At 40.9% G+C, this 13,194-nt stretch overlaps 1 protein-coding gene across 1 annotated transcript in view; it reads left to right on the top strand.

The window, feature by feature from the left end:
• OSMR (oncostatin M receptor) overlaps nt 1-13,194 on the top strand; it is a 35,876-nt gene that overhangs the window by 4,954 nt on the left and 17,728 nt on the right. The window contains exons 2-3 of the mRNA XM_008568502.1: nt 9,749-9,891; nt 10,197-10,347. Coding sequence (XP_008566724.1) covers nt 9,749-9,891; nt 10,197-10,347 — 294 coding nt within the window. The remainder of the gene's footprint in view (nt 1-9,748; nt 9,892-10,196; nt 10,348-13,194) is intronic.

Consider the following 13,194-nt stretch of genomic DNA (forward strand, 5'->3'; position numbering starts at 1 on the left):
TCAGTATCTTTACATAACAATCAGTAACTAGTCTGTCTTTGAGCCAGCAACCTGCTGTGCTGCAATCCTTATCTTGCAACAGAGACTTATAGCCTGAGGGAAATTTCTTGTCCTTGCAAGGTTGATATTTGAAACTGCAAGGCTTTGGAAAACCAGGCCCTGTGAAGTACATATGCTTTATAGTATATTCCAGAACTTTGCATTTATTTTTTATTATTTTATATCTGTTTCTTTCCTGAGTCCTGCTACCTCATTTATGACTTTTTTAAAATATAATTTAAATTGTTCTTTAATATCTTGTATTACTTTTTCAGTGTCTTTTAGTCTATTTTGAAATAGTTATCTGATTATCTTATTAGTTTCTGCTACTCCTGTGGTTATGTTCTCTTTTTCACTCACAGTATTATTTATATGTTTTGTGCCTTTGTTCTCATTACTTGATTAATCTTGCTAGAAGTTTAACTATTTTGGCTTCTTTGTTTTTCTTTTCAAAAAAACAATTTTTAGCTTTTAAAAATATTCTTCTTTTGCATCTTTTTTTATTAATTGAATTTCCAGCCTTATTTTTTAATGTGTTTTCTTCTATTTTCTAGGATTTATTATGTTGATCCTTTCTTTATATTTTATTAATTTGGGTATTTAAAACTATAAATTTCCATTAAAATATCAATTTTATGGAATCCAAAACAATCCAAAAAGTTTTGACACTGTGATGCTTTTATTATAATTAACTATATATGGTAACTATCTAATCCATGAATTATTTGTTTTTAAAAATTTACAAATAGAAGGAATTGTTGTCTTTTTATTATCAACTTCTAACAACACTTCACTATGGTCAGAGAAGGTGTCTATGTGATACATGCTCATCAAACTCATTGAGGTTTGTTTTATGATCTTGTACCTTGCTGTAAAAGTGTGGTCTGTGGACCAGAAGCATCAACTTTACCCAGGAGCTTTGTAGAAGTGCAGAACTCAGGGCCTTCTTCAGTCCTACTGAACCTGAATCTGCATTTTAATAAGATTATCAGGTGATTTTTATCCACATTAAAGTTTGAGAAGCATTAGTCTAGTATATGACGAATTGTTGTAAATGATCTATGTGTGCGATAGGTTAAGTTTGTTAAGTGTGTTATTTAGATCTTCCATATCCTTTCTGATTTTTCTGACAATAGAAACGGTATATTAAAATTACCCACTATGTTGAATTATGTAGAATTATTTCTCCTTGTAGTTCTATAAGTTTTTGCTTTATATATGTTGAGGATATTTTATCAGGTTCATTGTTTAGAATTTCTATATAAACTTCATGCTAATATGTAGATTTTCTGTGACTCTTTTGTAAGGTTTGTTCAACTTCTTTTAAATTCTTGGTCTGTTTCTAATATTGCTACATTGCAATCTGTAAATCACTTTGTTGTGTTTCTGTGGTCATATTTATGCTGCTCAGATGTCTTATTTGGGCACATGAGCTTGAAGGCTCCCGCAAGTATCTACTATGCCATCAGGAAAAGGCTAAAGGCCGGACCCCAGTCTTGACAGTTCAAAGTCTAAAGCAGAGCATGGTCTAGGGAATGAGCTGAGCACAGAGAGCTGTAGGCCCAGAAAACCATCATTAATCACTCCTCACTGTACCAAACAACTCTTCAGGTCAGGGTTTCAACATCAGCCCTAGCCATGCCCCTCTCTCCCCTACCATTCAAGAAGCAGCTTTAGGAGCTTAGACTGTAACCAGCAGACCTAGGGGTGTGGGGGAGAGAGATGGGGAAGAGACTCCCCAGGCCAGGTGGCTCCCTCTGTTTTCCTCGGCTATCAGCCCTAGCCATGCCCCTCTCTCCCCTACCATTCAAGAAGCAGCTTTAGGAGCTTAGACTGTAACCAGCAGACCTAGGGGTGTGGGGGAGAGAGATGGGGAAGAGACTCCCCAGGCCAGGTGGCTCCCTCTGTTTTCCTCGGCTCCTTGCCCTTGCCGTGCTTCTGTTCTGCCCTGATCTTACTCTGGGAATGTCCACTCCAGTGGTCTGAGTTTCCACTGGTGGGGGTGGGGCTGGTGTGCGGAATTCCTTAGTTTTCTCTGAATCTTCCTGTCCCTATAGTTTTTCTGACATTGTTGATGAGGAAGGATGCCATCCTTCTGTCCTTGTTCAGCAGCTCACTAGTAGTTCTCCTTTTCTAGCCTCCCTTGTCTTGTTCTGTCTAACTGTTGTAGGTTGGCATTTGCACTGGCCAAACAGAACCTGTATTTCATATCATACCTGCAGGCTTTCACTGTAGCAGGATCATTGCAGGAATAATTTTGTTGTGATTCCTTGTTGTGAATAGAGAACTGGCCTTTTTATTCCAAGATCCCAAACCGGGTTCTCTTTTCAGGTAGAATTTCCTCTTCAAGGCCCCATCTTTCAATTACTGTAATAGGATTTCCCACCCTCAGCAGTTATAGTGGGGATTTAAGCTTCAATGAGGTTGGTGGGGCATCTAGTGTACAGCAGCCCCTTAATGAGCTTATATGCTAGTGTGTGTTAAGATAAAATTCAAGTAATGGGGTGGCGAATGCCTGAGATGCTGCTTCAGTTAAGGTGGTTAAGGGAAACCTCTCTGAGGGAGTTAAGTCCTAAAAGATAAGAAAGAGGCAGAAAGTACCTAGAGGAAGAACATTTGACACAAGAAGAAAAGGATGCGAAAAGGTCCTGGGATGGAAACAAGCTCTGGGTTTTTTTGAGGAACAGAAAGAATGTCCTCATGTCTTTATCGTGAGGAAAAGGAGATTGGAGTGGTAGGTGGTGGCCAGATCACATAGCAGCTGTGGAACTGGGTAGGACATTTGGATTAGAAGGTTTTCATCAGGAGAGAGACATGGTGTGATTTATGCTGTAGAGAAAAACCACTCAAGCTGGACTGTAGGGGGTATGGGTGAAAGCAGGGAGATGGCTGGGAGGCCATTGCAGTGACAGACAGAGACGTGATGGTGGCTTTGACCAAAGTTGTAGTCATAACGTTGGTCAAATGAAGTCATATTTTGAATACAGTCTGGATCAGAGTAGATGGAATTTACTTATGGAAGCCATGTGGATTAAAAGAGAAGGGGATTTTAGGATGACTCCTAGGTTTTTGGCCTAAGCAATTGGGCAATATTGGAACATTCCAGCCACCAAGGTTTTGTTGGTTGTGGTCATGACATTTTGCCACCTTAGGCCAGTTAACTTAAGTCAGGGCACCGCACCTCCTTCTCATGTGGCAGGTGCCAGATCCTGTCAGTAAGCAGGGCTCGGGTTCTGCTGGTCTACATTGCCCTGTTAGGAATTCTGGTATAGTTTACCACCAGCAGGATGAGAGGGTCACTCTGGTCTGTGACAGAGAAAATCCAGGGTGGCAGATTCAATGCTTCATGGGTCCCGGCAGTGGCTGCAGCTTGGGAGGGCCTAATGAAGGCGTTATGCTTCCAGGCCTCTGCTGCCATGTGCTGTGGGAAAAGCAGATTGACAGGTTAGCGCCCCACCCCCACCCCTCCCAGGGTCTCAGGTGTCCCCTACCTATAGGATAGGGATTGGGCTGAGTTGTAGAGACCCAGCCTGTCTGTCTCAGTCCTGATCCTACTACGTCTGCAGGCACCCATTGACCTTGCTGCTTGACACAGAACTTTTGGCCTCAGTCATCTAGTCCAGGAAGGGAGGTCGTGTCCTATACAGACCTGACGTGTCTGATAATGTCACCCACACAACTGGAAGGTCAGATGTCCCTGGCACCAACAGAGGGACCTTAGGACCTGGTACTTCTTGGTCCCATCCTTCGCCCTGTGGGATTCCATAGATAGGAGAACAGATAGGGGAACATCACCTCTGGATGAGAGTCATGGGGCCCTGTCTGGGGTATTATGACCTCCAAACTACCCCAGGACAGGCACTCTGAATGGAAAAAGGAAAAAGAACAGTTGGGAACACTGAGATTGGGATTTCATGGCGGCAGTCTAATCAGGCGGCTGCCTGGGTCATCTCCATTCCCACCAAGCTCGTATTTCCCAGCACACGCTGCAGTGCTGTTTCCCTTGTGTGGAGGGCAGTGACCACTGTCCATACTGCTCTTGTCGGATGGGGACACCACCCCATGAACAGGCCGTCTCAATGTCCTTCCTTCAGTGGCTGCATGAGTCAGCTGTTCCACCACTCAGTGGCTCCACTGGCCTGCAGATTACAGGTGCTTGGAAAGTCTGTCACATTCCACGAGAGTGCGCCCACTGTAGTGTGGCAAGGACAGTGAGGGATGTTCCTTGCTTAGGGTGAAGTTTCATGGGGTACCCAAAAATATGGCATCAATTCCTCTCGGGGCAGCTGTGGTAGTCCCAGCATCCACATGAGTGGCATATATTTGTCCTTTTTAGGCAGCAAGCTGTTGCCATAATTCTTGTCCCCACACAAGGCATTCTTTAATAGTCCAGTCACTCAGTTGTTATTCTTTTTACCAGATGACTAGGCCACTGGCAAAGGCCCATGAGTTGGTGAAAATGTAGCAAAACATGGTGGCAGGGGTGCGGGCATGGTCACTGCCACCATGTGGTTTGGCTCACTGCGTGAATGTCCAAGTCTAGTCTCAGTCAAAGGATGACCATCCACTGGTCAATGAATAATGGATCATGGTCAATGAGCTTTTTGTAGGCTTGTTTTTGAATCTTGAGCTTCAGGTAGTCATAGGAAGAGCCAAAGCATCTCCTGTGGAGTGCTTGGTCCCCCTGGTAAACTAGCCATTTGTTTATGGAGCCTACTGGTCCCTTGGGGTCCTGGCTGGACCCAATCTTAAATGTACCAGTTTCATTTGATAACTGGGCTCTGTTGAACCTGTCCAATTTTATTGGTGGGGTTTGTAAGCATCCTGGGCAGTTCATTTAGTAGCATCCCATGTGACACACTGGCCGTGAGATGCTCAGTCTCCACCACTGCCCAGTAGCAAGCAATCCGACAGCTTACAGTCCCAAATCTGAGAGGCTGGTACATGCCAGTGGCAGTTTTCTGTTGCCACTGACTGATCAACATGAATGGAAGTTTTGGACATCGGAAATTGTTTTGGGCTAGCAGGTGTAAATATTCTAAAAACAGTGCTTGGGCCACAACCTGCTGAATGACTTCCAAGGCCTGTTGTTGCCAAAGTCCCCATTTAAAACTTTGTTGGTCACCTTGACTAAGGGGACCAAAAGAACACCGAGGTTGAGTACTTGCTGTCTCCATTACCCAAAAAGGCCAACCGGCTGTTGGGCCTCTTTTATTAGTGGGTGCCGTCAGGTCAGTAATTTTTGTTTGACTGTACATGGGATATTTCTTTGGCTTTCAGCCCAAGTGGCCTTGGCATTTAGCTTGTGAGAGTCCATTGTTGGTCTCCAAGCCCAGGAGGCCTTTTTGACCAGCCAAATCCAGATGTTACGTTGTGACAGGGGGTTTGTAACATTTTTATCTGTATTAAGTACTGAATTAACAAAGTAATGCCCTGTCCTCCACTCAGGAGGCAGTACTGCTTCTGTTGAATAATCCACTGGGACTTGGGTGGCGCAGGTGGCAGGGATGGATATGCCCCAGTGTTATGGCTCAGATTCTTAGCTGTGAGGGTGCATACCCCTCCTACGGAGGTGATGTTCTGTGCCACAAGCAGCCAAAATTTCACTGTCTATAATGTATTCAGTGGTAGGAGCCATAGTCTCCAGCATCTGATATGGCCCAAAGGGCCCCACTCACAAGCGGATAAGCACCATGGGTCTTTGTCCCAAAACTTCCCATGCCATCAGTTTAATTTTTCCCCTGAGAGTACTGGGAAATATTGTCATATAGGCTCCAGCATCAAAGAACCCCAGAAAAGTCTGAATTCTTCTTTTTTTTCCCCTTCTATCTTGACAGGAGTATAGGACCATTGGCCTCTGGGGGGGACCTGGCGACCTTGGTGCCATCCCTAACTGCACCATTCAGCCTGAGACATTTGGGTCTGCAATGTCCCTTTATTAAACCAGCACACCAACCAGGCTGTGTGAGACTTTCCTGGCTTTTGTCCATAACTGCCCTTTAGCTCATTAGTGTCCCTTCTGTGAAGGCCAGCCTTGTTGTTGGCACCCCTCAGATGCCTCAGGGTTCATCTCAGTACCATCCCTAAGCTCTCCAGACCCAGAAATGAGCGATCACATGAGCTCGGCAACAGGACCATGTGCTGAGCTCCCATTTCTGAGTTTTTTTCTCTGCCCCAGTCCATGCAACCAGCTCACCCACATACTCACATTCTCTGGGGTAGGGGGTGACTTATGTCCCATTCAACACCCTTCCTTGCCCATAAAACATCTAGCTGTAAGTCCAGCCCCTGCACCCCTAGGCTGACCTCTCCACTCTGGGCTAGGTACGGCGGGGGTGGGGGGGGTAGGACTGGGGAGAATCGCCATGTTTCTGTTGGGCTGGGTCGCTGTGCCAGTTGTGTGAAGCAGGTTCACTGTGCACCAGTTATTAACAGGTCTGAGTCCAGTGAGACAGATCACACTCAAACACAAGTTACATGAACAGGATGTATTACTTACAGATGGGCAGCAAGGCACCACAAAAGCCTGGGGCTCATTGCTAGTCGGTCCCCCAAGGCTCGGGAAAGCTGCCCAAGACGGATGGAATCTTGTCCTCCAGTTCTCCACTTGCACTGAACCTGAGGGACCTCAGAAAGCATCCTACCCTGGGTTTTATACCATAAGAATGTGTAATTTACTGGGCTAAAGCGTTGAAGGACATTCTGTTTCTAGGAGAACCTGGAAAAGAGCCCAGGCTGTTCCAGCCAGTCCCCCTCTGATCTCAGGATGTTGTGTATCCAGTGCGTTCTACAGTTATTCTGTGAACTACAAATAAGAAAGGGGAAAAACTGGGCCAGATAAAAGTCAGCCAGAGAACTTCCCTGCATCTTTGAGTTAATGTTTTACCACCTCAAGTAAAATTTAGAAGCTTTCCAATGTATCAGTTCCTTCACCCTCTTCCACTGAGGAAGGTGCTAGTGATCTGTGTTATGTCTGCATACACTGGAAACCCCAGCAGCCAGTGTTATACATTTTTGCTTGCATCATTCACAGATTTCTTAAAGAACTAAAGAGAAAATAGTCCTTCATATTTGCCATTTCTATTGTTCTTCCTTTTATCTGAGGATATGAGTTTCTCTCTCATGTTAATTCCCTTCAGCCTGAAAAACTCCATTTAGCATTTCTTTTAGAGTAGTTTTGCTGGTGAGAAATTCTTAGTTTGGCTACACCTGAGAATGTCTTTATTTTGCCCTCATTCCTGAAGCTGACTTTACTGGGTATCGAATTCTGGGTTGAAACCTCTTTTCTCTCAGCTTTAAAACCTTTTTTCTCTCAGGCCACTTCTTCTGGCCTCCATGGTTCTGATATAAAATGTGCCGTCATTTGAATCATTCCTCTACATGTAATGTATGATATTTATCTAGCTGCTTAAGATTTTTTTCTTTATTTTTGGTTTTCAACAGGTTAATTATGATGTGTCTGGGTGTAGTCTTGTTTGCATTTATTATTCTCTGAACTTCTCGAATAGGTAACTTTATGTAGATCGCCAAGTTTGGGAGTTTCCATTGTTATTCATTCACTGATTTCTTTGAATCTATGTCTTTCTTCTATACTTCTGGTACTTTTAATATTGTCAAAGCATTTTTATTGTTTAAGGTCCTTGAGGCTCTGCTTAATTTTTTTCTGGTCTTCAGATTGGATAATTTCTATTGATATATCTTCAAGACCTTTTTGATTTTGTGTTTAAGATAAATTTCTTTGGTTTTATCCCATTTAGGGCTTTAGCCTGAGCTTCTTGAATCTGTAGATTTATATCTTTCATCAAATTTAGAAAGTTTTTAGCCAGTATTTATTCAGCATTGCTCTTTTTCTCCTCACATTCTGGGCCTCTAACAAATGGTAGAGCTTTTGTTATTATAATCCCACATCTCACTGAGGCTTTTTTCTTTTTGTTTTATATCTCTTTTCCCCCCTATTTGTTCAGATTGGATAGTTTCTATTGATATACCTTTCCTCTGTCATCTATGTTCTGCTATTGATCCTACCAAGTGAGATTTTTATTTGTTATTGTATTTTTCAGGTCTAAAATTTCAATTTCATTCTTTTTATCTTCTTGCTGAGACTTTATATTTTTCCATTTGTTTTGAAAATGTTTGTTTTTGCTCATTGGAACGTTGTTATAGTAGTTTAAAAGTATTTGACAGATAATTCCAACATCTGGGTCACCTTCTGGTTGGCGTTTATCAATGTCTTTTCCCATATGACCTGAGATTTTCCTGGTTCTTTTCATGCTGAATAATTTTAGATTTTATCCTGGACATTTTGACTATTATGTTGTGAGGCTCTGGGTGTTTAGATCCTATGGTGAATATTGACAGTTTTGTTTTAGTAGACAGTTGACCTGGTTAGGGTTGGGCTGTGTTTCAACCTGCCTTTTGTGGTCTGTGGTTCCAACGTCAGTTCAGTTTTCAAATCCTTTGTACTGCTGTTTAGATCTGTTCCTTGTGTGAGCCTCCCTGTGGCTGGTCTGGGACCTGGGCAGTGGTCTGTTTGTTAGTTCAGTTCTCAAAGTATTTGGTATGCTGAATAAGGTCAGATCCATGTATATGCAATTGGGAGGTGAGCACAAGAGTTCATAAACAACTTCATGGAGTCACTTTCCCAAGCACCTTTCTCTCCATAGTCTCCTTGGTACTTTTTGGTTCCCTTGAACTCTCCTTTTTGATTCTCCAGCCAGAAATTGGGGACTTTAGTTACCGTACTCTGACACTCACTTTCACTACCATGCCCTTGTCCAAGACCAAGTGTTGGGAGAACTGACTGTACGGTACAGCAGGTTGTGTATCAGATAAAAATAAAGGTAAACTCACTGCCAGTTCAGAAGTACTTCCACTTCTCATCTTCTTCAATTGCCTGCTGCTGTTTACCTTTCAGAGTTCTCAGATAGCATTCCATGAATTATGTCCCCCGCATTCAGTGAAGAAGACAGGATAGAAGCTGCTTACTTCATTTTTTCTAGAACTGAAACCCATCCAGTCAGTTTTTTATGGTATTTTTTAGTTCTAAAATTTCCATTTGTTTTCTTTTAAAAATAGTTTCTATTTCTCTGCTGAGAAGTGTTTTCCTTGTATTACTTTCGTATCGTTTACCTTTTCCTCATGGTAAAGTATTTGTCTAATGATGCAGCAGTGTGGGTCATCTTGAGGTTGGCATTTGTTGATTGTCTTTTCTTTTGGGAATTGGTGACATTTTTCTTTTCTTTTCTTTTTTTGGGTATGTTGAAACAATTTTGGGTTATATCCTTGACATTGTTAATGTTACTTTGATTAGACCGTGGGCTCCATTTTAATCCTCCCCTGTGGGCTGATTCTCCAAGTTTTTACTCCCTCCACAGTCTACCTGCTTGTGTTTAATTTTAAGAGTGCTCAGATAGTTTCTTTTTTGTATTTTGTTCAATTTGTTTAATATAATCAGTGAGAGATAAGGACTGTAGTTGGCTTACTCCATCATGTCTGTAAGTCTGGTTTTGTTTGCCATTTTCTCAAACATAAATAAAAAATACTTGTTGAATACATAAATGAAGAAATGAACTAACTGTTTACTGAAGGTTTGGATTAGTGATTGAATGACTGAATGTTTTTCTTTGCTCTTTATCCTTTTTCTTTTCTTTACTTTTCTGGTTTTTTTTTTTTTTTTTTTTTTTTTTTTTTTTTTTTTTTTTTGTGGCAGTTCATCCAAAGCCTCCCTTTAGTGTCAACTTTGAAAATGTAAGTGCCACAAATGCCATCATGACCTGGAAGGTGCTTTCTATAAGAAATCATTCCACACTTTTGTGTCAGGTTGAACTCCATGGCAAAGGAAAAATGGTTCAGGTAAGAACACTGCTTAATTTATTTTCAAAAATCCCTTTATGTCCTGAACAGAGAGACTGCTGAATAAAATTGCTTTAAACATTTATATCTGTGTGTGTTCAAATGGTGTGGATCATCTGCTTAAAAAGGGCTATGAAATTAATCATAGACTTTTAGAGTTGGAGAGAGGGCCTTAGACACATACATTTTTTTTTTTTTTCCAAAGAAGAACTGGTCTTACAAATCAGAATTTGCTGTATCCTCATGTGGCTTTGCACAGGTATGCTCACCAATACTTTTCTTTCTTCTCTCTTTTGATTGAGCAGCACAATGTTTCCGTCAAGGTGAATGGTGAGTACCACTTCAGTAAATTGGAGCCCGACACAGAGTATGTCACCCAGGTACGCTGTGCTGATGCCAACCACTTCTGGAAATGGAGTGAATGGACTGTCCAAAACTTCATCACATCTGAAGCTGGTATGTTCTGCTGGATGCACATTGGATCTGGGGCTGTGTAAATTAGTATAGACCTTTAATTCAGGACTGGGGACAGATAGAAGTGTTAATGCCAAGGAAAGCATTGGTCTCATGCCAAACGACTTTAGGCTATTATTGGAAATGTAATGATATTTGGAACCTTAATCATTATTAGTCATTTGTTCCAGTGACAGTGTGAGCACTCTGCAGCATGCTCTTAGTGGTAGGACTTCCTCAGTATTGACTGTGCAGAGTTTTTCCCCCAAATAACTGTGTCTCAGAGCTCAAATGGGCCTCAGGAGATTAAATGGCCTAGCCCTGCTTTCCTCTTTCTGCAATTCAAGATAATAAAGTATTGCTGTTGCCCATTTTACAGATGAGGCAACTTGAACCCATAGATTGCAGACTTGCCCAGTTTTCAAAGTTAATGAATGGCAGAAACATGATAATAATAGTAATAATAGTAGTTACCATTTATTGTGTTCCAGACAGAACTCTAAATGTTGCCGTGCTTTTCTCTTTTAATCTTTACAACATGTGGTAGGCATTATCAATATCCTCATTTTATAGAACAGGACACTGAGGCACAGAGAGGTTATGTAATTTAACTGGCCTGGCCAGTAGGTAACTGAGTTGCAACCCACACCCAGGCAGTCTGACTCCAGAGCTCCACCCTTATCCAGACTAGATTCAGTGTGTTCTCTCTCGTGGTGGTGGTATTTCAACCTTGCTTGCTGATTCAAACCCTGGCTATTTTACTTCCAAAGGAGGGATTATATGTATGTACTTCATTCCTTCTTATTTGTGCATGTAGGCTGGCAGAACTCTTTCTGTTTCAGTCTAAAAGGACCATTTTAAAGCAGTGACTCTAATTTGGGGACAGTGAGGACAGCTAATCAGAATCTGCACATGGACATGGTCATTAGTCAGCTCTGCCTGCCTCCCCTCTTCTTTGGGGGTTCCTGCCCATGCTCATGCCCACCGAGACTCCAGTAATTTTTCCTAGGGATGCAGACTCCTCCAGAATCCCTGCTGGGGAAAACCCTGTTCCTGACAGGAATGTGGAATATTCCTCAGTTGTGTTTTATAAAGAATTTTTACTTTAATATTATTTTGCTTTGGGCTTTTTGCTTGTTTGTTTTTGTAAATTTATTCCAACATTATTACTAAAATTATGTGAAAAAGGAAAATGGCAAAAGGATAGAGTTTCTTTTAGATTATAGTGTAATAAACCTGAAAATACTTAACTTTGCTTTTGATGATGACAAGAAGATGAGATGAATCTAATGATGGTGAATTGATAGTTTTTTTTTTTTTCCAACCTCTCATGACACTTTGCTCAATACTGGAAAAGTCAATATTTATGTATATTATAATCATACTTAAGTATAATTATAGTAAACAGACATAGATTTAAATTACATCATGGTAGAAACTATATTGTATATAAATATATAGTGCTATCAACTGCACTGCAGCATTCTTGTTGTAAGTAGTAATTTACATACCAGCTGAAGGTTTTGCATTGGACTTGGAGTCTGATATCATGCCTGAGTATTTCAATAAAGCTTTTGATTGTATATGCTTCTCCAATGGCTTATTTAACAAAATGAAATCTGCTTAAATAGATTTAAAAAATATATGGTCACCCTTAAGATGAATATAAAGTGTCAGCAATTGAAAGAAAAAAGAACTTACTTAAATGTTAATTATTGGGGACAATAGACTATATTTTCATGAAAACAGAGAGAGAAATCTTTACGTGTTATGTTCCAAAACAATTCTTCTTTCATAGAGACGTTTTGAATCAAATCACAAATTTGTTGTTCTCTCACAAACAAACAAAAAAAAGAATATAGAAAAATTATCTCCCAATATTTTTTGTTAAATTTGGTTATTTTTATGACAGCTGCTGTTTATTTAACACTATCACATTTAGCAGTCCAATTTTTAAACCATTTTAGGATGGAGAATTTATATTAAAAAGAGAAGTCATGAGAGCTGCTATCGTTTTATTTTCAGATTCAGAAAGCTGAGATAGAATTTCAGCACATTCACAAAATGTGGTTGAGTAGAGAGACGTTTTTAATACTGGATTTGAAATAAGCTCTGCTATTAGGGCTCAGTTGCAGAATGACATCGATATCTCTGAATCCTTTTCTTGTTTGTCTCCATGGACAACCTGAAACAGTGTTATCCATATCTTCAGCAAAGAAAGCATGATATTTCTTGTGGCTTAGGAATGTTACAAATTCTCTTTTGACTATTTTTCTATTGTCCTTTTCTTGTGAAAGTTTTCCATGACAAAACTCTGACAGTACAAAATTTGATTCTATGTAGAACACAGAGTATCACACAAATACCTGTATCAAACAAATAATTTACAAACTACAAACATGTACCCATCTTAATAGGACTTTCATAACATTTTTAATAATCAGTGAGTAAAATATGTACCTCTTCAAGATTTTAAAATAATTGTGTTGATTTATTATTTTTCTCTCACTGAGACATTTTTTGATGAGATGCAAGCTGAGCCTTCAACTGACCATCCATTTTCTTTTTTTTTTTTTGTAGTTGTTTTTTTTTTTTTTTTTCCTTTTTGTCTTTTTTTTGTGACCGGCAACGGGATCGCAACCCTCGGTGTCGCGCCCGTACCGCGACCGGCAATGGGATCGCAACCCTCAGTGTCGCGTCCGCACCGTGCTCAACCAGTGAGCAGACCGGTCTCTATATGGGATCTGAACCCTCGGCGCGAGCGCCGCTGCGCTCCCAAGCACCACACTCTACCAAGTGCGCCACCGGGCCAGCCCAACCATCCATTTTCTTTTTTTTTTTTTTTTTTTT

This window comes from Galeopterus variegatus, unplaced genomic scaffold, assembly GCF_000696425.1.
Source record: "Galeopterus variegatus unplaced genomic scaffold, G_variegatus-3.0.2 Scaffold418, whole genome shotgun sequence".
NCBI lineage: Eukaryota > Metazoa > Chordata > Mammalia > Dermoptera > Cynocephalidae > Galeopterus > Galeopterus variegatus.